This window comes from Girardinichthys multiradiatus, chromosome 5 (genome assembly GCF_021462225.1).
Source record: "Girardinichthys multiradiatus isolate DD_20200921_A chromosome 5, DD_fGirMul_XY1, whole genome shotgun sequence".
Lineage (NCBI taxonomy): Eukaryota > Metazoa > Chordata > Actinopteri > Cyprinodontiformes > Goodeidae > Girardinichthys > Girardinichthys multiradiatus.
In genome coordinates, this window is record NC_061798.1 from 5,961,987 (window position 1) to 5,986,070 (window position 24,084).

At 43.2% G+C, this 24,084-nt stretch overlaps 1 protein-coding gene across 5 annotated transcripts in view; it reads left to right on the top strand.

The window, feature by feature from the left end:
* Window positions 1-21,360, top strand: part of usp34 (ubiquitin specific peptidase 34) — an 86,886-nt gene extending 65,526 nt beyond the window's left edge. For all 5 annotated transcript variants that reach the window (XM_047365210.1, XM_047365209.1, XM_047365207.1 and 2 more), the window contains 21 exons: window positions 3,115-3,283; window positions 3,761-3,835; window positions 3,956-4,107; window positions 4,190-4,343; window positions 4,468-4,512; window positions 4,705-4,809; window positions 9,950-10,097; window positions 10,324-10,628; window positions 10,809-11,138; window positions 12,044-12,201; window positions 12,320-12,398; window positions 12,678-12,804; window positions 17,397-17,504; window positions 17,660-17,764; window positions 17,863-17,987; window positions 18,096-18,219; window positions 18,320-18,399; window positions 18,542-18,682; window positions 18,774-18,914; window positions 19,549-19,705; window positions 19,780-21,360. In XM_047365210.1, coding sequence (XP_047221166.1) covers window positions 3,115-3,283; window positions 3,761-3,835; window positions 3,956-4,107; window positions 4,190-4,343; window positions 4,468-4,512; window positions 4,705-4,809; window positions 9,950-10,097; window positions 10,324-10,628; window positions 10,809-11,138; window positions 12,044-12,201; window positions 12,320-12,398; window positions 12,678-12,804; window positions 17,397-17,504; window positions 17,660-17,764; window positions 17,863-17,987; window positions 18,096-18,219; window positions 18,320-18,399; window positions 18,542-18,682; window positions 18,774-18,914; window positions 19,549-19,705; window positions 19,780-20,516 — 3,565 coding nt within the window. In that variant the 3' untranslated portion in view covers window positions 20,517-21,360. The remainder of the gene's footprint in view (window positions 1-3,114; window positions 3,284-3,760; window positions 3,836-3,955; window positions 4,108-4,189; window positions 4,344-4,467; window positions 4,513-4,704; window positions 4,810-9,949; window positions 10,098-10,323; window positions 10,629-10,808; window positions 11,139-12,043; window positions 12,202-12,319; window positions 12,399-12,677; window positions 12,805-17,396; window positions 17,505-17,659; window positions 17,765-17,862; window positions 17,988-18,095; window positions 18,220-18,319; window positions 18,400-18,541; window positions 18,683-18,773; window positions 18,915-19,548; window positions 19,706-19,779) is intronic.
* Window positions 21,361-24,084: the final 2,724 nt, after the last annotated feature.

Sequence of the window (24,084 nt, forward strand, 5' to 3'; positions counted from 1 at the left end):
AGCAGGGCTGCCCTTTGTCACCGGTCCTGTTCATAACTTTTATGGACAGGATTTCTAGACGCAGCCAAGGGCCGGAGGGGGTCTGGTTTGGGGACCAGTGGATTTTGTCTCTTCTTTTTGCGGATGACGTGGTCCTGCTGGCCCCCTCTAGCCAAGACCTACAGCATGCACTGGGGTGGTTCGCAGCCGAGTGTGAAGCGGCTGGGATGAGGATCAGCTCCTCCAAGTCCGAGGCCATGGTACTCGACCGGTAAAGGGTGGCTTGTCCTCTTCAGGTTGGAGGGGAGTTCCTGCCTCAAGTGGAGGAGTTTAAGTATCTCGGGGTCTTGTTCACGAATTAGGGAAAAATGGAGCGGGAGATCGACAGACGGATCGGTGCGGCTGCCGCAGTAATGGGGGCGCTGTGCCGGTCCGTTGTGGTGAAGAGAGAGCTGAGCTGAAAAGCGAAGCTCTCAATTTACCGGTCGGTCTACGTTCCTACCCTCACCTATGGCCATGAACTTTGGGTCATGACCAAAAGAACAAGATCCCGGATACAAGCGGCTGAAATGAGCTTCCTCCGTAGGGTGGCCGGGCACTCCCTTAGAGATAGGGTGAGGAGCTCGGCCATCCCGGAGGGGCTCAGAGTAGAGCCGCTGCTCCTCCACATCGAGAGGAGCCAGTTGAGGTGGTTCAGGCATCTATACCAGATGCCTCCTGGACGCCTTCCTCGGGAGGTGTTCAAGGCACGCCTCACCGGGAGGAGCCCCAGGGGACGGCCCAGGACACGCTGGAAGGACTAGACTATGTCTCTCGGCTGGCCTGGGAACGCCTTGGTCTCCCCTGGAGGAGCTGGAGGAGGTGTCTGGAGAGAGGGACGTCTGGGCGTCTCTGCTGAGTCTGCTGCCCCCGCGACCCGGTCCCGAATAAAGCGGAAGACGACGAGTACGAAATTGATCAACCGGAAATCCATGACCTTATGTAACTGTTCTGGAGTGAATACTATAACGTAAAAGTTGGAAAAATGTAACAGATGATAGAGAAAACTGAACAGACTTAAAAATACGACCCAAACAGAATACAAAGACATGTACGCAGCACCTGGACAGACCAAATCCAACTGTTCTGCACCCCTACAGTACACGTACACAACAATATTTATTTAAATGCTGAAAAAGTGGATTTTGCATGATGTGTTCCCTTTAATGCTCACAAAACAATTCCCCAAATGAGTTTTGCACAAATACTTTTAGTTTTACGGCAACCTAAACACACACAATGAAATTTATAGGTCACTCAGACATGGCTGACTTTGTGAACAAAATGTTATAGACAGCACCTTTCTTTTTGCAGCACCCGCCATGTTCAATATTGTTAAAAACTACAGAAACTGGGCGCAGCGCTGGTGGTAAGGGGGATTAAGTGCGAGACCCACATACAAGTGCCTTAGTCCTTAGTGCGGCTGTCCCAGGTTTGAGTCCTGGCCCCCTGCAACATTTGCTGCATGTCCTCCCCTCTCTCTCCACCCCCGTTTCCTGTCTAGCTACTGTTAGAAAATACTGGAAAAATAAAGGCCACTAGTGTCGCATAAAAATCTTTAAAAATAAAAATAAAAAAATACGGAAACTCGTCTTTCTAACAAGACAGCATCTTCTCCAGTGATGTAATTTGTGTGCGCATCTCATGTGCTCTAAGTGGGCTCTGGCTGCGTCACACATGCCCCCCAGGTGCGTTGCTCCGTTAGCTCCCAGTGTTTCCTGGATAATTGATCACTTACTGCACAGAAGAGGAAAATTACCGTTTTGGATGACATTTGGCGGACCAGAGACGTGAAAAAAAAAACCAAATTCTTCAGACAGCTCTGTTGATTAGGATGAAGAAGACAATGATGAAGATTAGCTTTGGAGGAGAGGGTGCTAGTTCATTCAGTATAATTTAATTCAGTTTTATTTATATAGCGCCAATTCCCAACACATGTTGTCTCAAAGCATGTCTGCCAATTCAACAATTTTTTCTTCTTTTACATTTGTAATTACTGTTGTGTAGGACGTCTGTGAACAACAATCACCCACCCTGCTCCGGAACAAAGAGACTGCGTGGCTTTTTTGTGAGACTGATTCAAGGCTTGTTTGCTTTGAGTTTGATTCTGAATCAAACTCAAAGCAAAGAGTCACCATCAACTTTATTGGCCAAGTTTGTGTCACTAACAATGAATTTGACTTGGGTTTCCACAACATGTAGAAACATTTAGAGGGATAGAAATAAGGACGATCAGCAGTATATACAAGGGTGTGTGGGGGGGGGGGGGGGGGGGGGGGGGGGGAGCACATCAGTAATTTTGTGCATTTATAAGCATATTTTTTCTAGAATATATATATATATATATATTGCACATTGGTTTACATAGTTTATCATGGATTATTCTTTTTTTCAGTAATATTCCTCCAGGTGGAGACAAAAGGATACTATTCAGTACGATTTTCATTTTATTGATTTTATTCTCTTAAAAATGGCACATTTTGATGATACACATGATAAATGCCATTACAAATGCACACTGCAAATGCTATGTCATATGCAGAAGAAATCCTACAATGGAAATCAAAACTTTTATTTAAACAGATCCTCTTTTATGAGGTGAAAACCCCATTTTGCACAGTTTTGGCACATTTGGCTAAATTGTGCCACCAGCTCTGCCTGGCACATTGCCCACTAAAACCTTTGTGGAACAAATATACTTCAGCTGATTCAGTCCAAATTTGCTGCAGTTAGAGTCAAGATGTTGATGGATAAAACCTGAGGCTTCTTGTAGGATTTTCATGGTGTTTTGTAATGTTCAGTTAGTGAAAAATGTTGGCAAGGCTCAAATGAATTTGTTTTCTTTGTTTAATCACAAATAAATCAAACAGTAACAGTTGCAATACTGTGTGTTGTTGTGTGCTTTAGCAGTAAATGTGTGCAGGACAAACAGTGTGTATTTCTCTGAGTGTCCCTCTGGAAAGATCTTTAGCTCAACTTGACTGGAAGTGTGAAAAATACATTCCACTCTGCAGTCTATGGTGCTATTTCTGTACTAACCAGCTGTGCTGTACATCACATTCAGAACATCTCTCTCTCTTCTTTGTATACGTTCAGCTCCGATGACATGGACGGCCCTGTGGAAGACATTGGAAGTCGATCCTGTGTTACTCGATTCGTCAAGACCTTGCTGTCCATAATGGAGCACGGCGTCAAGCCACACAGCAAACACCTGACCGAGTACTTCGCCTTTCTTTACGAGTTCGCCAAGATGGGGGAGGAAGAGGTCCGTTTCAACATATTTATACTATCATTCTAAGAGCACTTTCCCTGTTCTGGCCTACAGGATCTTCTGCCCACCAAGGTCTAAACGTTTTATCTGCCCCAGGAGAACAGGTCTAAAACAATGGCTGGACCACTTTGTAACTAGTTAACTCTCCACACCTGGTAACCTGCTGGGGAGATAATTCGGCTGAATCTGGAATCTCCTAGCAGGGAACATCTAAAACATGCAGGACAGTGGGTACCCGAGGACCTAGGTTGGGAAGCACCGGTCCCAAGCTGTTTTTGGATCATAATTCTGTAGCATTGCAAGTACAAACCCTCTTTATAGATTACTTTAGTTTTGCAGTTGAAAGAAGCATACAACAACAGGTGCTCCACCCTATGATAAATCCCTGAAACGTCTCCAAAGCAGTTGTTGCCAATATAATTCATCATTTGAAAGCTCAAGTTTTGGTTTTCTGTCTCCCTGTGTTGACAGAGTCAGTTCTTGTTGTCACTACAAGCCATCTCCATCATGGTGCACTTTTACATGGGAACCAAAGGTCCTGAAAATGTAAGTTTACACATGGATGACTGCGTCTGTTTCTAATAAACCTAAAGCTTTCTTTATTGTAACAGACGCACAACCAGCATGTAATGGCAGGTAATCTAACTGAGCTGTGCTCTTCCTCAGCCTCAGGTGGAAGTACTGTCAGAGGAGGAGGCAGAGGAGGAGGATGAAGAGGAGGACATTTTGTCTTTAGCAGAGGAGAAATACCGTCCAGCTGCTCTGGAGAAGATGATTGCGCTGATTGCTTTGCTTGTGGAGCAGTCCCGCTCTGAGAGGTACAATTACCTGATGAAAAGGTTGCTCTTTTCAGTGCAAAATAAATCACATCTGTCTCTATCTTTGTTATCGGCCACCCAGACATCTGACTCTGTCCCAAAGCGACATGGCAGCCCTGACTGGAGGGAAAGGCTTTCCCTTCTTGTTCCAGCACATCAGAGACGGCATCAACATCAGACAGACCTGCAACCTCATCTTCAGCCTCTGTCGCTATAACAACCGTCTGGCTGAACATGTAGGTGTTTACCCAGTAGTTTGTTGTTATGGACACCTGTGGTTGCAGGTTTTTTAGCAGCAGTAGTTTCCTTTTTAAAATAAATTAGTTAATTCTGGAATAATTATTTTTTTTCTCTCCTTAGATTGTGTCGATGCTCTTCACCTCCATTGCCAAGCTTACTCCTGAGGTAACCATTGCAGATAAGGAAGCCCTTCTTTTTTTAAAAACAGTCTGAACATGCCCAAAAAACCACAAGTGGTTTTTCAGTTTAATCAGTCTCTAGCATAGCAAGTTGTCATTTTTCAACAAGTCTCATTGTAAAGGCATAAAATGTAGCTTAACCTGATTATTTGCTTCTATATTTTCCTGTTTCCATCAGGCTGCCAATCCTTTCTTCAAGCTGCTAACAATGTTGATGGAGTTCGCAGGCGGACCTCCAGGGATGCCTTCCTTCGCCTCCTACATCCTTCAAAGAATCTGGGAAGTATGTAGAGCCAATCAATCTGATCTAACATATCTAAAGTTAAATCAAATCCCTCTATATGGTGTTCGGAGAACAAAGGGTGTAACCATCATAACACTTTCAAGAATATTCAGGAGAGTAAGTACAAAAACTGTTACCTAAAGAAAATTGGGAGGTTTATAAAGAAAATGTGAAAAATGAATCAATGGACTGGGCCCCCTACTAAATCCTACATGCCTGGTATGAATTTCTGAGTGTGTTGAGGCTGCCAAACATTTTTCATAATAATTTGTAGAGGTACTTGTGTTGTCAGTGAAGCGCAGCCAGATCACTATTAGTTGCTTAAGAAATGTGTCGATAGAAGCCCTGTATGAATGTTTTTGGGTTTTTTTAGCACTACGGCCACTTGCTTTTGATTTGAAATCTCCAACATGTCTCTCAGCTAAAATGCAGTGAAGCCTAAATTCAACATGGAGCCAGCCTGACACTTACTGTCTAGATTCTTCCCAAAGTTTACATTCATGGCTTAGGACAGGGGTCGGCAACCCAAAATGTTGGAAGAGCCATATTGGACCAAAAAACAAATCTGTCTGGAACCGCAAAAAATTAAAAGCCTTATATAAGCCTTATAATAAAGGCAACGCATGCTGTAACTGTCTATGTTAGCCTACTATCAAAATGACCAAGTAGGCTACAAATACATAATAAGCATTCATGATTAAATGTTCATTTTCCCTGCAGCACATCCTTGAGAGAATGACGCACCAATTCACTATTCTGTTGTACGATGGTGCTTTAAGTTTAACTTCCATTACAATATTAATGTATTAGGTTTCTTTGCATTGATGAAAATGTTGAAATACAACAAAGAAATCAGATTTTTTATGTCATTTTTATTTTGAGGATTCGAAAAAAAATGGAACGTGCATAACAGGCCTCCAGTAATTTCAGACCTCCCCATGGAAATAAAATGCAGTCCTCTTCAATCCTCAATAATACAATACAATCCTCTTCTCTTTCCCCCCTTATCTGGGCAAGAGACAGAGTGCAATAAAGCAGCAGCCTTGTGAAAAGGTAAAGTAAATAAAACTAACATAATACAGTTTTAGTTTGATTTCTGTCCATCATCCTCTTCTCTTTAGTTTTCTGCAAATGCCAATTATGTCAGTGCAAGGGTAAAACGCAGCAGCATCCTCTTCTTTTTTGACATGTACAATACAACGCAGCCATCCTGGACCTGAGCAACAAAACACAATAATATCTCTATGTGCCATTCCAAATATATTCTGGAAAAAATCAGAAATCACTTTATAAAAACAGCCACTTTGTTACTAAATATGTGCCTATAACAGGTTTGTGTTCTTACCCGTTTAATGTGACATCTGTTTTCGGACATCACTCGACAGCTTCTCAACATCGGGCATGTAAGATGTAACTTTAATCTTCGCGCAAGACTGCAAGCTTTCATCTGTAAGGCGGTGCGGAATTTGGATTTGATGTAGTTCAGGTTTGAGAATATCTGCTCGCACAGGTATGTTGATCCAAAGATGGATAATACTCCAAATGCATACTACTTCATGTTTCTATAACTGTCAGGAAGAGCATTCCATGTGTCAATCACAAGTTTCTCGGGTGTTGGGAGGCTTTCAATTTCGCTCCATTTGTGACTTTGGGCAAGCTGGACTTTCTGGCGAGCGACGTCTTCAAGCTCAGCTGTCAGACTTTTGAACTTGGACACCCATAAATCTTTGTCAGCTATATCGGCCATTTCCATTTCAAGGTCAGCTTGATTTACGCCTGGGAATTTGTTCAACAAGGACAGGTCAATTTCCAGGGATATGACAGGGAAAGAAAGTGTCATTTTTTCCTTTCGGAACTCGCTAAATCTGCTCCCAAACGCAGATTGCATATCAACGATCGCACCTTGTAAATAATCGCCGTTGAGTGTGTGATCGTGGTGGGCTTCTTTGAACTCTCTCAGGGAGGGGAAGTGAGAGAATGTGAATACAGTCAGCTTGCGCTCGAATGACAAAACAGCTTCCAGCGTTTGCAGTGCAGTGTTTCCCCGCCCCTGGAGACTTTTATTCAGCATGTTTAGGTGACTTGTCATATCCACCATAAAGTGCAGTTTCTCCAGCCACTCGGTATCATCCAGTTGTGGGTAGTTCATGTCTTTGCTTTTCAGGAATATTTTCACGTGTTCTAAACAAGCAACGAAGCGACGTAAAACCTCTGGACAGCCATCGGACCTTGTTGTGCAGCAGGAGATCGGAATATTTGCTGTCAACTTCTTCTAGCAATGCACGGAACTGACGGTGGTTTAATGCTTTTGCAATTATCTTGTTCACCATCTCGATGACAAGGTTCATCACCTCCATACACTCCGGTGGGAATGTTTGTGCACACAGTGCTTCTTGGTGCAAAATGCAGAGAAATGCAAGCAGATTTCGATCCAACGCTTTTTGTAGTAAAGTTACAAACCCCTTTTGTGATCCTCTCATACCGGGTGCCCCATCTGTAGCCACTGAAATCAAGTGGTTGGTGTTTATTCCATTGTCATTTAAGCACTTCAGCACAGCCTCACATATGTCCTCCCCCCGTGTTTGGCCTTTCACTGGTATTAATTCGATCATTGCTTCTTGCAGCCCATCAGAGTTCACATACCTGCATAACAGCGCTACCTGTTCAATATCGATCACATCACATGACTCATCACAGGAAATTGAGTATGCTGGAGCTGAATTAATGTCCTTGATTTGCTGATTGGTGACGTTGCCTGCCATTTTAATGGCCCTTTCTTTAACTGTCTTTGTGGCGAGAGGCATGTCTTTAATTTTCTGTATTATCTCGGTTTTGTTTTTGAAGTCTGAAAATAGGTGTGCAACAAAACCAGCTGCAGTAGTGGAGTTTGGAGATGCAATCCACTTTTTAAATCTATCTTTGCTGTCTTCTAATTTCCCCAGAAGTAATGTAATCGCACCTTTTCTTTCACTCCCAACTGGGTACTCGCCTGCAAATGTAGCATGCCTTCCCTGGAAATGTCTTGCCACATTACTCTTTTTGTTATTTGACAACTTCTCATTACAAAGCAAACATGTAGGCAATCCTTCCACATTGACAATGAAAGCGAATGATTCGGTCCAAGAACTGTTGAATCCTCTGTTCTCCTCGGCTATCTTTCTCTTTTTCCCTTTGGGATCCATGGCCAATTACACACCCACCGGTTTGTTTGCAACAGCTACCTGCCTGGCACTACGCCGAGCTGAAAGAAACGTGTGTCGCAGGATATGACGCAAATCTTCATTGACAGACTTGTTGAAATTTAATATTTATTCTACACATTTTTACAGCATTTGAAAACGTTAAGTATGTTTGTGTCATGTTTGTCCTCCTACAGAAACCATATTAAAACAAACCCCCCCCATTTTTTTCAATTTTCATAAATTCTGGAAAAGCTCCAGGGAGCCACTAGGCCGTCGCTAAAGAGCCGCATGCGGCTCGCCGATCCCCAGCCTAGGACAGTACATTCAAGTAGTTTAGGTTTGCCCAGCTCACTTCTGTAAATGTATTGTCAGTAGGCTGAGACATCGAGCCCAAGCACCAGGCCCATGATGTCCAAAAACAATAAACCATGCTTCCTCCTAGAAGCTATATCAGTAACTGTAACAGAGACATGGTATGAGCAGAGGGGGACATGGTGCTGTGTCAAGTCACGTATCTCATTTAACCTCGTCTTTCTCTTTGAGTGCCACTGTTTACAACAACGGAGAAATGTTGCTCCATTCTGCATTTCCTCTAGATGGGAAGGTAGCTGATATACTTTTATTTTCTGGGCCAGTAGGGAACCAGTGGAAAAACTGGTTTTGGCCAAATGAAATGTGTGACCCTGTGAATGTAGCCTTGGAATGGTCTTCATCCTAATTAGTTTTATTTTTTTAATGCCAAACTTCATCACGTTTTTCCACGTTCTGAACCCAGCATAACTCTGGTATGTGCGTCAGTGCTGGAAGGCTGCAGCTGTTCTGGAACCATATTATAGTTTTTATTACTAGAATATGAACATTTTATCAAACATGCTTTTATCTTTGACACCAGAGTTATTTGAGATATAATTGAAATATGTAGTGAAATGTATTTTTTTTTAAAGAAAATCTCAATTCACTCAGAATTGAAGCTTGTCTCTAGAAATGCGGCTACTAGAAATTTATGGCAAGTTTTCGATATTTTACTTTCCTGTGCCAATTTTAGCTGATGTTGATTTGTCGACACCACTGAGCATTAAGAAAATCTAAGAACAGCATTAAAAAAACCTTTTCTTGCCTTCCTGCTCCGGGCGGCAATATTTATATTAGGCAGAGCAAAGGCGATACACATATTAGTATGACCAAACGTTGCTGAAATAGTAGCGGCTCTGTGTGTGTGTGTTCTAGACAATGTAGATCCTTACCATAACTCTGTAGTCTCTGAAAAGGTGCCAACATTTTCCAATCCAGTATGCCTTATATAACAGCAAGAGGCTACAAGCCAAAAGGATCAACAGCTGTTGCATATGATGTAATATGTTCAACCTTAATGTTTTCTGCTTTAGAGGTCTTGCGCTCTCTTGCACCCTGAATCAACAGCAGATGTGTCTCATTATGTAGAAAATACAGTTTTCTTTTTAAACATCTTCTTACATCTCTCTGCTTCTTTTGACTTCATTTTTAAACACCGACTGATACTCTGAGACTTCCCTCAGTAACAGCATCCACCCTGAAGAATATTTCAGTATTTCTATGGTGGGTTCACTGATAGGAAAATAATTAGATTTTTAAGTTTCTGGCTAGCTGATAACCGGTCAGGGCCAAAACATGCAGGAAATCGAAACTAAACTGCTGATTTCTTTGTGCATCTCTATTCATTTTTAGAAATAAATAAATGTCTAGTTTCTAGCTGCAGATCAAACTGGCACGAGTTCAATTAGAGTTTTGGAAAACATATAAAAAAAAAGAAAACATGTATTACTAGAAAGCCTTTAGAACGTGAGAGGGAGAATATGAGATCTGGAAACATTGATCCCTGGTTCCTAATTATGTTATTGAGCACAGGTAATTAAGATTGAATCATGCTCTCCATGACGCACTGATTAAATGTAATGTTTAAATCCTGTGCTTCCCAAAAGGTGATCGAGTACAATCCATCCCAGTGTCTGGATTGGCTGGCCGTCCAGACTCCCAGGAACAAATTGGCTCACAGCTGGGTGCTGCAGAACATGGAGAACTGGGTGGAACGTTTCCTTCTGGCACACAACTACCCCCGAGTCCGCACATGTGAGGAAACTACTGTCAAGCCTACTGAAAAATATAAAACTTTAAGATTATTATAGCAGTTATAACAGAACCACAGTTTTGCTCCCATAAAAGCAATGATGGATAAAAATTGGTTTATTTTCACTAAAAATCATTTTAGATCTTCGAAGTATAAGAAAACAAAAGCAATCCCCAAAAATATCTGAGGCTGTTTGATCCTGTGAGAATCTGTCTCTCTTCCTTGTAGCTGCTGCGTACCTCCTGGTCTCCCTCATCCCCAGTAATTCCTTCCGCCAGATGTTTCGCTCCACACGCTCCCTCCACCTGCCCACCCGTGAGCTGCCGCTGTCTCCTGACACCACTGTGGTGTTGCATCAGGTCTACAACCTGCTACTGGGGCTTCTTGGTCGGGCCAAGCTGTATGTGGACGCCAGCGTTCACGGGACCACCAAACTGGTGCAGTATTTCAGCTTCATGACCTACTGCCTCATCTCTAAGACAGAGAAACTCATGTTCTCTGGTTACTTCATGGATCTGTGGAACCTCTTCCAGGTAGTGCCATGTTGTTATCCTCTAAACATTTTTTGTTTAAAGGGATTGCTTAAAAAAGAGCCACTACCTTTACTGATGTTGAATTTGATCTAATACTAAATTCTTTTCATATCCTGTAATACTGAAATAAACGTCTGTGGGCTGTTGGTGTCATGTCTTTTTTGTTTTTCACATTTCCAGCCAAAACTATCAGAGCCAGCCATCGCCACTAACCACAACAAGCAGGCGCTGCTGTCTTTCTGGTACAACGTGTGTGTAGACTGTCCTGAGAATGTCAGGCTCGTGGTGCAGAACCCTGTGGTGACAAAGAACATTGCCTTCAATTACATTTTGGCTGATCACGACGACCAGGAGGTGGTGCTGTTTAACCGAGGCATGCTGCCAGCCTATTACGGCATCCTGCGAATGTGCTGCGAGCAGTCGCCCACCTTCACCCGCCAGCTGGCGTCGCACCAGAACATCCAGTGGGCCTTCAAGAATCTGACGCCGCATGCCAGCCAATATCCTGGGGTGAGCAGACAGATAAAACTTCACTAACTCATATTTTGAAACACACCAATCTGAGATTTATGGACAGTATTAATATAGCTTTGACCTTCTCATACTGATTTTAGCCCCTATTTCTCTTTAAGGACGGTAGTTTTAGGAGATATGACAACATGATTCAAAAGGGTTTTTGGTTTGTCTGCCAGCTGTGAGTGGCCATTAATTATTTATATCAGGAGCTGAAGTGATGTCACATTGTGTGAGAACAATGGCTGTGCAACCAGGTTTTACTATTTTAAAACAAGATACAATAATTAGAGTTGACATTTTTAAATGACTTTAGCATCTTGTGCTAGTGCTTAGCACGATATGTTGCAGCCCTACTAACCGTCTTTGTATATTGTAAAAAACATAGATCTTTACCTTAATGCTGAGATTTCCAAAAGGTTCCCAAAATTTCCAAAATCATAATTTTCCATAAAAGGTTGGAAGCTAAAAAGGATCATTTATGGAGCCTTCCTGTTATCTGGTGAGTTGCTTACTCTCACAGCCTGAATGAATTACAGACATATCTCCACATTCTGTAAAAAATACAGCTTCCTTTTAAATAATGTCTCACATCTCTGCTTCCATGGACTTCATCTGGAATTACTGCACCAATTATAAATAGCCAACACTGCATCTTCTTCACTCAGTAACTGCATCCACACCAAAGAGTGTTGTTAATGCGACCTGTTGGTACTTACCTATGGTACATTCCTTGTTTTGAAAATGTAGTTATCCAGTTCACCGTCACTAGTTGGGGTCAGTAAAGCTGCCTGATTCTGTTCATCCATCTGGTTAATGGCATCCATTGGAAATTCATGCTTTGATGGAAGCATAAAAGGAAAAAGTAGATAATTGCTGAGTGTTTGTGCTGCTCCCTGCAGGCGGTGGAAGAGCTGTTCAACTTGATGCAGCTGTTTGTGGCGCAGCGTGCCGACATGAAGGAGGAAGAGCTGGAGGACATCAAACAATTTAAGAAAACCACCATCAGCTGCTACCTGCGATGCCTGGATGGACGCTCCTGCTGGACCACTCTCATCAGGTCTACACACACACACACACACAGGGCAAACTTCTCCTGTTGCTGTTTTTGGAGAAAATCTAAATCTGGCTGAAGGGCTTATCTTCTGAATTATTTTGCTGTGTGCTTCTCTCCCCAGTGCCTTCCGAGTTCTGCTGGAGAACGATGAGGACCGACTCCTGGTTGTGTTCAACAGAGGACTCGTCCTCATGACTGAGGTAGGCTTAGGATCACCTTAACCCCTAAATACACTAGGCATGTTTTTATGGTATCACAGTATTTACCCAAATGGAAGAAAATGAATGACATAAAAAAAACTTTCTTTCATAGAAAAGCAACATTTATCCCAGCAAATGTTACCGGTTTTAAACATTTTAAAAATATATATTTTGAGACTAACCACTTACAGCAGCTTAGTTCACTCTTCCTTATGAGGCTAGACAATACTGCTCTACTGCTGAGGCAGCAGATGCTGTGATTTCTCTATGTGCCTTTAGTCTTTCAACACCCTGCACATGATGTACCATGAGGCCACGGCATGCCACGTTACTGGAGACTTGGTGGAGCTGCTCTCCATCTTTCTGTCCGTCCTCAAGTCCACCCGGCCGTACCTGCAGCGCAAAGGTCAGCCTACCTCTCCGTTAACACTATGAGTTACATTAGATTCTAACAGAATATACAAGCAGGTTGTGTGGGGGTTCAATTAAATGAAAGTTTCTGACAACACTTTTGTTGTAGACTAGGAGCCGTAATTCTGTAATTCTCCTGATAAAAACCCACTTTTAAAGACTGCCCTGGAACATGCACCGTACTGTTGGAACCAGCATTCCAAATATAATGACCTTAATCAGACCTTTAGTCAAACATTGACTTGAATAGGCTGTTTATATGTTGACTTGACTTATTTATGTAAAATGTTGGATGTCTTCACTCATCTTCTGAAACTGGCTAAAATCAGATAGACCTTTATAAGAACATGTGAGATGAGCACTAAAAGAACTGAAGTATATTTTTTCTAGGAATATTTTTCTTGCCTATCTGCTGTACGCAGCTGTTAATTATTTGTACAAGAAACAGAGTCAACATCACATGGTGTGTCAGAGATCTGTGAAACAGGGTTTTATTGTTTTAAAACAAAGAGCAGGATTTTAAGAAGACATTTTATAACTGGTAATTGAAATGTGTAAGATTAACATGATTAGATAAGTTAACTTTACCAACTGTAAACATCAGTCTCCATGTTTATTCCCTGAGAAATGGAGATCCTTACCTTAACTGAGATTCCAAAATCTGCCAATATTCCCAAATCCACCATGTTCCATGACATACAAAGTATGAAAGCACAAAAGAATCAATCAGAACTTTAACATATTCAGCCTTCCTATTATCTGCTGAAGGAGACTACAGATCAACTCACACCTTTGCCAGCTCAACAAAACTCCCCCTAAGCAGGTACAGAGTAAAGGCCCGGAGCGGACAGCTGCTTTTTAGAAACAATTTGTTGAAGGAGTGAAACGATCAGTACCTTCCAAAGTCTGGCTGTCTGAACTAACAGCCTGAATGAACAGCTTGTCCCTATAGAAAATTGTTTCCTTTTAAATAACCCCTGTAGGTATTGTTGTAATTATGAATATATTATTTAATATTTCATATTAATACTTTAATATTTATTAAATAATATTTTGGTCTGTTAAGGGTTTCCTGTGAATACCAGCCCAATAAGGCGGTGGTATTAGGAAAAAACTGAAAGGGACGAGCCAAGCTCTGACATTGTTGAACAGCAAAACTCTGCACACACACATGGAATGAATTCACACAATTTCTTAAAACAAGTAAGGTAAGGTAAGTTTATTTATATAGCGCTTTTCAGTAACGAGACACTCAAAGTGTTCTACATACAATTACAATTCAATCACAAAGAAAATAAACACAGATACAGACAGAAAAACAAATCAAATGATACTACAATCCTTCTGAGAAATCTATGAATCCTTCTGAGAAATCTAATAGTCTCATCATTCCACTGAATTCTAACTAGGGAAGCTGAGTCACGGGTACAAAACAGCTTTAATCTACATTTTCAGGTGCTAATAATATATTGCTTTTACTGGTACTGAAGTTGAATTAAGTAATAACAGTCCATTGTAGTCTAATTCAGAAAGCTGGGTCATTGGTGTGAGAGCAGCTAAAGTCCAAATTACTAATAATGTTTGGTTTTTGCTGGTAATCCTTCTGATAAAACTAAAAATCAATGAAAAAGTAATGAAATACTAATAATAATTGGCTTTTGCTGGTAATCCTGAGAAATCTGAAAATCTATGAAAAGTAATGAAATCACACATCTAGGTAAAGTAAGATGGGAGGAAAAACAAAGTCATATTTCAGACTCTATTCTTAGCACAATACAGTCTGAAGTATTACAAAAAACCTCAGCAGGGGTAAGCAACACACACATAAGTAAAGATTTAGTAAGTGTACGGTGAAATCTTGATGGTGCGAATATATAAGTCTGAGTGTGTTTTCAAGAATTAGACTGTCAACAATGATAGAAGCGCCATTGTCCTTGAGAAGAGAGGTGGAAGTTTTATCAATCGGCCGCATAGTCCTATCAGCACACAGCTGGTAGGGGAGTGCTGGGGAAGAGCGTCGTATTTATATAACATCCAGGAGATATTTTGTCGATAGCCAGTTAGCAGAAGTTGCCAAGGCCACATTGGGGAGCCAGATTTAGAAAAACAATACATTTTGTGGTTCAGGCGGTTGTGAATTTCCAGCTACCTTAAGAGTTTTACTGGTATTTCTCAATTGCAAATCCATATAGCCAAATTTCTGGTACTTTCCACAGATTTCGAGCGTACAACTTTTCCAAGATTATATCCTTTAACCTCTGAGTCCAACCGCTGCCAGGCTGCGATTCTGTTCAAGAATCGTGTCCAGCTTGCGATTCTGCTCTCTTAACATTTCAGTCTGAGTGTTGATCGCTCTACAGACTCCATCCAACATCTCAGGCAGCTTTGGAACGCTTTGAACAGCCGCCCATGTTTTGCGAATCACTCAATAAGCCAGGTAACCACCAACTCCAAAAAGTAGAAATCCTGTTATCAAAGTCCAAATATGTACACATCTTCCACGTCCTCGACCGACATCGTAGTCAGGCACACAATCTTCCACTGCTGCCAAGAATCCATTGTGTATCCAGAGAAGAACGTCCCGTCTGGACAAAAGGGGTCTCCTTTACCCTGTCTTCCCATCGAAAAAATTTGATCAATTACGTTGAGAGACCAGCTGACCAAATCCATAATTTACAAGTTTGGAGGATATGCAAAGCGAGGCTCTGAGAAAAACACAGACAAAAAGCATAGGCAGGGAAGGAGGGTGTCTTCCACCGAGAGCAAAAGAAAAGACTGAAAGAATTTATTAACAAAATAAGTCAACTCAAGTCAAAAATGTTTCAATCAACAAACTCTTTACTATGCTAAAACAATCCTAACTACCTAGCAGAATGAAAGAATAATGAAGACTAATAGGCTATGTACAATATAAACAAGTTGATTAAAGATGATTGAGAATCATGACCAAAAGAGTGATGCAACATTACCATTCAATTTTATTTATGTTTGAGAACCAAGGATTATCTTGAAGAATCTGGAAATGAAGTTAAGTTAGTCTTGGAACCAATTTAGGCAATAATCAGCAAACCTTTAGACAACCATTCACAATGCAAGATCAGATAAAATATTATTTTATTAAAATAATATTTTAAAGAATGATCTGCTGAATAAAACCAACCTTCTGGATGACTAATTCTCAACACTGTCTAATTAGCTGCCTTTATTTATTAAAATAGTATTTAAAGAAATATTATTTGAATAAAACCCAAATCTTTGAGAAATGGGCTTAATTGTGTTACTTAGTTATCAAGTTTAGTAAAATAATATTTAGGGAAATATTATTTTACTAGATTGAAAACTAACAACCTTTTTGGATAAATATACTTTAGCAAGCACGTGTTCTTAGCTGTTAGCAGTTAAAGCTAACAAAAGAAGCTGATAGCTTAGCACCAGAATCAAACACAGCTTTAAAATACCATTAATAAAAGATTTGAAATGCATAAGTGTGGACGGCGTGTTATGGCATATCTTCTGTGTTTAAAATCATCCTTTAAATAAAGTGTCTTAACTTTAAAAAACAAACAGAACACAAAACTGAGCACATGTGCTGAACAGATAATCTGCGAGCACTAAGATGGCTGAGTTTTCAACACAAACAAAACGTCATAAAACTAAAAATGTTTAGATTATTTCACTCTATAATACTTCTCTCTGCCCAAACATTATCTCTTACGTGAACCTTGCTGACGAAAAGTTGTCCGGGGACGAAGTTGAAGAAAGCATCCACGGTGAACAAACGATTAACCGCAGCTAACCTCCGTAGCTGTGGGGTGGGGCGGCTCGTTTTGGCGGGCCGGCTGAACTACACGTTACAGCTGTAGCCACGGTGATGCTGTCCCGTTGTCCTTCCTTCAGACCGGGAAAACTGCTCCACTCAGTGTTGTGGAGACAGGGTCTCTGCTGGGAACTCTCTGGAACACAGTTCATGAATGAATACCGGATACACAAACAGCAATTCATTCCTACTTAACTTAGTGCATATGATCACGTGATCGTATGACACTCTTGGATCCAGTTTGGAGAGTTATGTCTGTTTGCTAGCAAAGAGACATTAGTGTGCTGTGTCCCTCTGTCCAGTTCTTCTGGGGACCTGCGTGGAAGAGGTCAGTTTGTTGCAAAAGCGGGGTTTTTATTTGGACAGTGACGTCACAGGAAGTACGCTGTTACCCCGTTTCTGGCTGTGCTGGAAGTAGGTTAATGCAATTTATTTTGAAAGTTCCAGAAAGGTTCGTACTGGCCTTTCATTTTGCACCCATGGCTGGGTCCCAACAGTATTACTATGACCTCACGTTACATTTAAAGTAGAACATTCACCGATCGGGGAACATTTTTTTTTTTTGAGTTTTTGGTCGCACATTTTCATTTCCGTTCTTTTTCCAGAACACCATGAGACAGATAAGCTATTTAAACAAATGTTTCTTGCAAACTTTACAGCTGACCCACTGAAGTGTGCTTCTGAGTTATTTAATGATCTGAATAATGTAGACTAATGACCGTACAGATGATTCCTACCTGTTCAGAGCAGATTTCTCTCTCTTCTCTCAGATGTGAAGCAGGCTCTGATCCAGTGGCAGGAGAGGATTGATTTTGCTCACAAGCTGCTTACTCTGCTCAACTCCTACAGCCCTCCTGAGCTGCGGAACGCCTGCCTTGGTAACGTTCATCTTCAGGCACTTTTCTTTTTTTCTAGGTTAGTTTTAGCTGATGTTTGAAATGGAGGCCAGCAAATCGGGGGCTGTTTTTATGAGGATGGTAAGTTTTTGTAATCTCAGCAACATTCATTTCATTTGTTGCTGTGCTTGTTTCAGATGTGCTCAAGGAACTTGTGCTGCTGAGTCCACATGACTTCCTGCACACCCTGGTGCCATTCCTGCAGCACAACCACTGCACCTACCATCACAGCAACATCCCCAGTGAGTAGCCTCTCCCAAACTCTCATTGGCTTTTGCTTTTTTATTTCTAAGCCGTCATTTTAAATGATGTTGCCTAACTTTCGTTCCCGTGTACACAGTGTCATTTGGCCCCTACCTGCCCTGCAGAGAGAACATCAAGCTGATGGGGGCCAAAAACAACATCCGACCTCCCAGACCAGAGCTCAACATGTGTCTGTTGCCCTCATTGGTGGAGAGCAGCAAGGTACGTCTGTCTCATCTATTATATCACCTCCTGTCCCATCTGCAGGATTTCTGAAGTACAGGAGCTTGATGTTGGCAGTAATCTGACTCTTTGGTCTGTGTCTCTCAGGGTAAAGACGAGGTGTATGACGGGATGCTGCTGGACTACTTCTTGTCCTACCATCAGTTCATTCACCTCCTGTGTCGCGTTGCCATCAACTGCGAGAAGTTTACTGATACACTCGTCAAACTAAGTATGCATGCCTGGGTGTAAAGAAAACACAAATAGCAAAACGTAATGCTGGCAAACATACTCGTGGATGTATAATAACCCTGTTTTTTTCCTGCTCTCAGGTGTGCTGATAGCTTATGAGGGACTTCCTCTTCATCTTGCTCTCTTCCCCAAACTGTGGACAGAACTTTGTCAGTCACAGGTATGCTGATCCCTCCCTCTGAATGCCTCTTATTGACCATTAATCTTTAGCATTTAGGGTGATTTATGCCATGAAAGTCCAGTTTATTATTTGTTCAGTCCACACGGTGGAAAAGAATTAATTCATCTTGCTGCTTCTTCAGTCTGTTATGGCTAAAACCTGTGTGAAACTGCTGTGTGACGACCCAGCCTTCAGCGAGTACATCAAATGTATCCTGATGGACGAGAGGACATTTCTCAACAATAACGTGGTCTACTCCTTCCTCACCTGCTTCCTGCCCAAGGTACAGCACAACCGCAGGCCTTTCCATGAAGGTGCCACAGCAGCTGCTGGAAATCTGAATATTCCAACATGAGAAATCTTTGTGTGTGTAGATCCAGGTGCTGTCTGGTCCTAGCTGCTCCAACTTGATCAGTGTTTTAGTGATGAACCTGCTGACGGAGCAAAGCAACCTTCAGCCTGAGCTGGCAGTTCATCGTGTGGAACTGAACAAGACCAGCAGCCTGCTCAATGCTGTATGAACCTGCACACACCACACGTACTAGAGGCTAATGGATCATTTACACGACAACGATCCATTAAAAACGGGATTTCTTTTCTGTTTCTGTTCACACATCTACACAATGTTTTAACAATGACCTTTATGCACACGGCACTAGTAGAAATGACAAAAAAGGTGTAATTCCACCACCACGCTAGCAGTAGGCAGTATGTTCTTTGAAACTCAAAAACATGCACAAACACGTTCTGCCTAAAAGAGCAAGGTATAAAATGAGCACTTTTTTGAAGAACCGTTGTTACAGTATTCTCAGAAGTCAACAGCACAATCAGTACTCTGAAATCTGCCATTATTATAGTTGATATCATCTTCTTCTGTGGGTTTTAAACTGGTCGACATTCGTTGTGCTGTCTATGGGCGCATTAATTCACACTGATTGCAGTCATACTGCGCATGAGCCAGGGTTTCCCTGAATGCATAGTAAACCTTAGTGTTTTAAAATGGAAGAAATTTGATAATTGATCATTTGAAAAGTTGAGTCTGGAGTGTTTACTAGAATCCTGTGTAGGAATCCTGTAATGTGCTTTAGATGTTCCTGATTATGGTCTTTCATCTGTTGATTTATGTATGTATGTGTGTGTGTGTGTCAGGACCTGAGGGCGCTGGTGTTGCTGCTGTCCATCCAGCCGCCTCCAAACATTGACCCCTCCCTCTGCCCAGCCCTGCAGGAGCTGCTGGGTCGCTGTCGTCTTTGTCTCCAACAACGCAGTGTCCTGGAGCTGGAGGCCAGGGACCATAAATCCAAAGGTACAAAGTCATTTTAAATCGGTCAGCCCCATTCAGGATGCACTCTTGTCATTAATTAGTTTGCTGTGTTTCAGCTGAGGATGACGGAGCAACCCCGGTGAAACGACGCAGGATGAGCAGCGACGATGACAGAGCAGGGAATGCAGCTGCTGCCCTCTGCATGACCTCCTCTTCCTCTTCAACTCTCCCTGTCTGCAATGAGCCAAAGCCTGACCACCAGGAGGCTCTGACGCCCACCAGCACCTCAGACACCGAGACGCGAGACTCTTCTTCTTTAATAGACCCTGGTACTGAGCAGGATCCTCCCTCTCCTGAACCCACGCCGGCCACTTCCAGAAATCTGGACTCCTCTTTGAAAGAGGAGAAGATGGAGGCCTCCTCCTCCTCCTCATCCTCCTCTTTCTCCTCCTCCTCATCTTCCTCCCTGCTGCAGGAAGCAGGGGAGGGGTTTGTTCAGGGGGAGGAGCCTGAAGTGCAGCAACCTGTAGGGACAACTGAAGAGCAGGAAGAGGAGCAGCCACAGGGACAGAGAGGTGAACCACCATCTGCCTCCTCTGGGGACATGAAGGAGGTGGTGGCTAAGAGCAGCAGTGGTGCCGCTCTGACACTCCCAGAGGAGGAAACTGCATTGCCGTCGGCCCTCAGGCTGGTGGGAGAGGGACCAGACGGCACCGGGAGCCACAGCTCTCCCTCACAGGTCATTCTGAGTGGTGGCCCTCCACCTGACATGCTGGACATGCTGTACAGGACAGTGGAAGCCACTATTGCCATAGTTACCAAACTGTCTGTTAAAGCGTTGCCCTCTTCATGATATCATCAACACAAAGCCACCTGGAGTCCTCCGCCAATACACACTGCGTACCTGTTTCTGCTGTGTCGGTTTCTTCTTCCTCTGCTGTTTCTGCGCTGCTCTTCGTTGCCTTCTGCTGATGTTCTCTCTGTCAGATCCTGCAGCTTCGTCGACTCTCACCCTGATAAATTAGACGCCACACACAACCCCGCCCCCTTGTGGGGCAACGACGACAACCAGAACACGTACAAGCTGCAGCACATTGTTTTCCAAGGGCAAAAAAAAATTTTCGTTTTTGTGCGTGTTTTATACTGAATTGAATTTGTTTTGGAAAGTGATTTTATTTTAGGTTTGCTGTAACGGGGAAAGGTTTACACAACTTTTGTCTCCTCTGTATGTAATTTAATTTTATTGCATTTTTACTGTGTATAAACATGGTCGTCCTCTGTGCCAGTTTTGTACTTTATGAATGAGGCAAAAAGAAAGTTGCCTTGACTTTTTTTCTGTGGTTTAAATATCCAGAAACTAAGTTTACCTGTTAATTAAGAGAACCACAAGAAACTTGATTCTGTAAAGAATCCACTCTAGCTATTGCCTGAAGGTTTATCAGAAACTATATAAATATCTTTATATATCTATATATAAATATATGAATATAAAAATATATAAAAGTGGTGCTTTATTTGACTGTGGTAAAAATAAAGCCCCCATGTTGGACCAGCTGGAGCTTTTATTTTCCTTTTACTGAAGTACATTCCACAAGCTGTTGTTTATTTTGCTTCTTCTGCTGTGTTCTGATCCTCTCTGATTTTATTTTATTAGAGAATAAATTAATAAAAAACTGTTTTAATATGAAGAATTATAAGCTCGCATTCATCTGGACCTTTGTTTTCTTTGTTCTGCAGAAATTCATTAAACATTCAGTCCAAACAGTTTGAAGCACCTACAGTGGAAATGAATCTGAAAGCCGATTAAGAAATGTTATCAGAATCAGAAAAGCTTTATTGCCAAGTACGTTTTTGGACATACAAGGGATTTGTTTTGGCGTAGTCGGTGCAATACAGTACAAATTAAACAGTATAAACATATCTACAATATAATATAAATATATATGCACAGTTTTAAGTGAGTGAGAGTAAATATAGAGCAGTATAAGATGCGAGAGCGGTTCAACAGTGCAGGTGATCATTGTGCAAGTAAAGCAGGAGTCCATGTTGAACGTTAATGTAACGCATAGAGTTACAGGTTACAGGTGTCCTGTCAGCAAAAAAGGGGGGGGGGGGGGGGGGGGGGGGGAAAGGGGAGTGTCAGGGTGGTTTCCGGGCTTTGTTAACCAGGCTGGTGGCAGATGGGAAAAAACTGTTCTTGTGGCGTGAGGTTTTGGTCCGGATGGACCGCAGCCTCCTGCCAGAGGGGAGAGTCTCAAAGAGTCTGAGACCGGGGTGGGAGGGATCAGCCAGAATCTTCCCTGCCCGCTTCACGGTCCTGGAGGTGTACAGTTCCTGGAGCGACAGTAGACTGCAGCCAATCACCTTCTCAGCAGACCGAATGACACGCTGCAGCCTGCCCTTATCCTTGGCTGTAGCAGCGGCGTACCAGATGGTGATGGAGGAGGTGAGGATGGACTCAATGATGGCTGTGTAGAAGTGCACCATCATAGTCTTTGGCAGGTTGAATTTCTTCAGCTGCTGCAGGAAGAACATCCTCTGCTGGGCTTTCTTGATGAGGGAGCTGATGTTTGGCTCCCACTTGAGATCCTGGGAGATGATGGTTCCCAGGAAGCGGAAAGATTCCTCAATGTCAATTGTGGAGTCACAGAGGGTGATGGGGGCAGGTGGGGCTGGGTTCTGCCTGAAGTCCACAACCATCTCCACTGTCTTTAGAGCGTTGAGCTCAAGGTTGTTCTGGCTGCACCAGTCCAACAGATGGTCCACCTCCCATCTGTACGCGGACTCGTCACCATCAGAGATGAGTTCAATCAGGGTGGTGTCGTCCGCAAACTTCAGAAGCTTGACAGACTGGTGACTGGAGGTGCAGCTGTTGGTGTACAGGGAGAAGAGCAGAGGAGAGAGAACACAGCCTTGGGGGGAACCGGTGCTGATGGTCAGGGAGTCAGAGACGTGCTTCCCCAGCCTCACGCGCTGCTTCCTGTCAGACAGGAAGTCAGTGATCCACCTGCAGGTGGAGTCGGGCACACTCAGCTGGGAGAGCTTCTCCTGTAGCAGAACTGGGACGATGGTGTTGAAGGCAGAGCTGAAATCCACAAACAGGATCCTGGCGTAGGTTCCTGTGGAGTCCAGGTGCCGGAGGATGAAGTGAAGGGCTAGGTTGACTGCATCATCTACAGACCTGTTGGCTCTGTAGGCAAACGGCAGGGGGTCCAGGAGGGGGTCGGTGATGTCTTTTAGGTGTGAGAACACAAGGCGCTCAAAGGACTTCATCACCACAGAGGTCAGGGCAACGGGTCTGAAGTCATTAAGCCCTGTGGTCCTTGGCTTCTTGGGAACAGGGACGATGGTGGAGGACTTGAAGCAGGCTGGCACATGACATGTCTCCAGTGAGGTGTTAAAAATGTCTGTGAAGACTGGAGACAGCTGATCAGCGCAGTGCTTCAGGCTGGCTGGTGAGACAGAATCCGGTCCAGCAGCTTTCCGGGGGTTCTGTCTCCTGAAGAGTTTGTTGACGTCCCTCTCCTGGATGGAAAGAGCTGTCCTCGGCGTGGGTAGGGGGCTGGTGGGGGGGAACTTCACGGTGGGGGTTGGAGGTGCCAAGGCCCCTCTTGAGGTTGGGGAGGTGGGGGTGGTGGATTGTGGCTGCAGCTGTTGGGGGGTGTCGTGGGGAATGGTTGCAGGACTGTCCCTTTGTCTTTCAAAGCGGCAGTAGAACTCGTTCAGGTCGTTGGCGAGGCGTCGGTCGTTGATGGAGTGGGGGGCTTTCGGCTTGTAGTTGGTGATTTGCTTGAGCCCTTTCCAGACAGACGCAGAGTCATTGGCTGAGAACTGGTTTTGGAGCTTCTCAGAGTACAGTCGTTTGGCCTCTTTCACTGCCTTGCCAAACTTGTACTTAGCCTCTCTGTATATGTCTTTGTCCCCACTCCTGAAGGCCTCTTCCTTATCCAGTCTTAACCTTCTGAGTTTAGCTGTGAACCAGGGTTTGTCGTTGTTGTAACTCACTCTGGTGCATGATGGTACACAGCTGTCCTCACAGAAGCTGATGTAGGAAGTCACAGCCTCTGTGTACTCGTCCAGACTGTTGGTAGTAGTCCTGAACACATCCCAGTCTGTACAGCCTAAACACGCCTGGAGATTCTCCACAGCACTCACTGCTCCACTTCCTTGTCGTCCTCACAACAGGTTTGCAGAGCTTTAGTTTCTGCCTGTATGCAGGAATCAGGTGGACCATGATGTGGTCGGATTGGCCCAGTGCAGCACGTGGGACGGCGTGATAAGCGTCTCTGATGGTGATGTAACAGTGATCCAGAATGTTGTCCTCTCTGGTCGTACATTTAATAAACTGTCTATATTTGGAGAGTTCGTGGGTCGCCAGCGACGATTACTAAGGAGTCCGGGAGCTGGAATCCTGCCAGCTG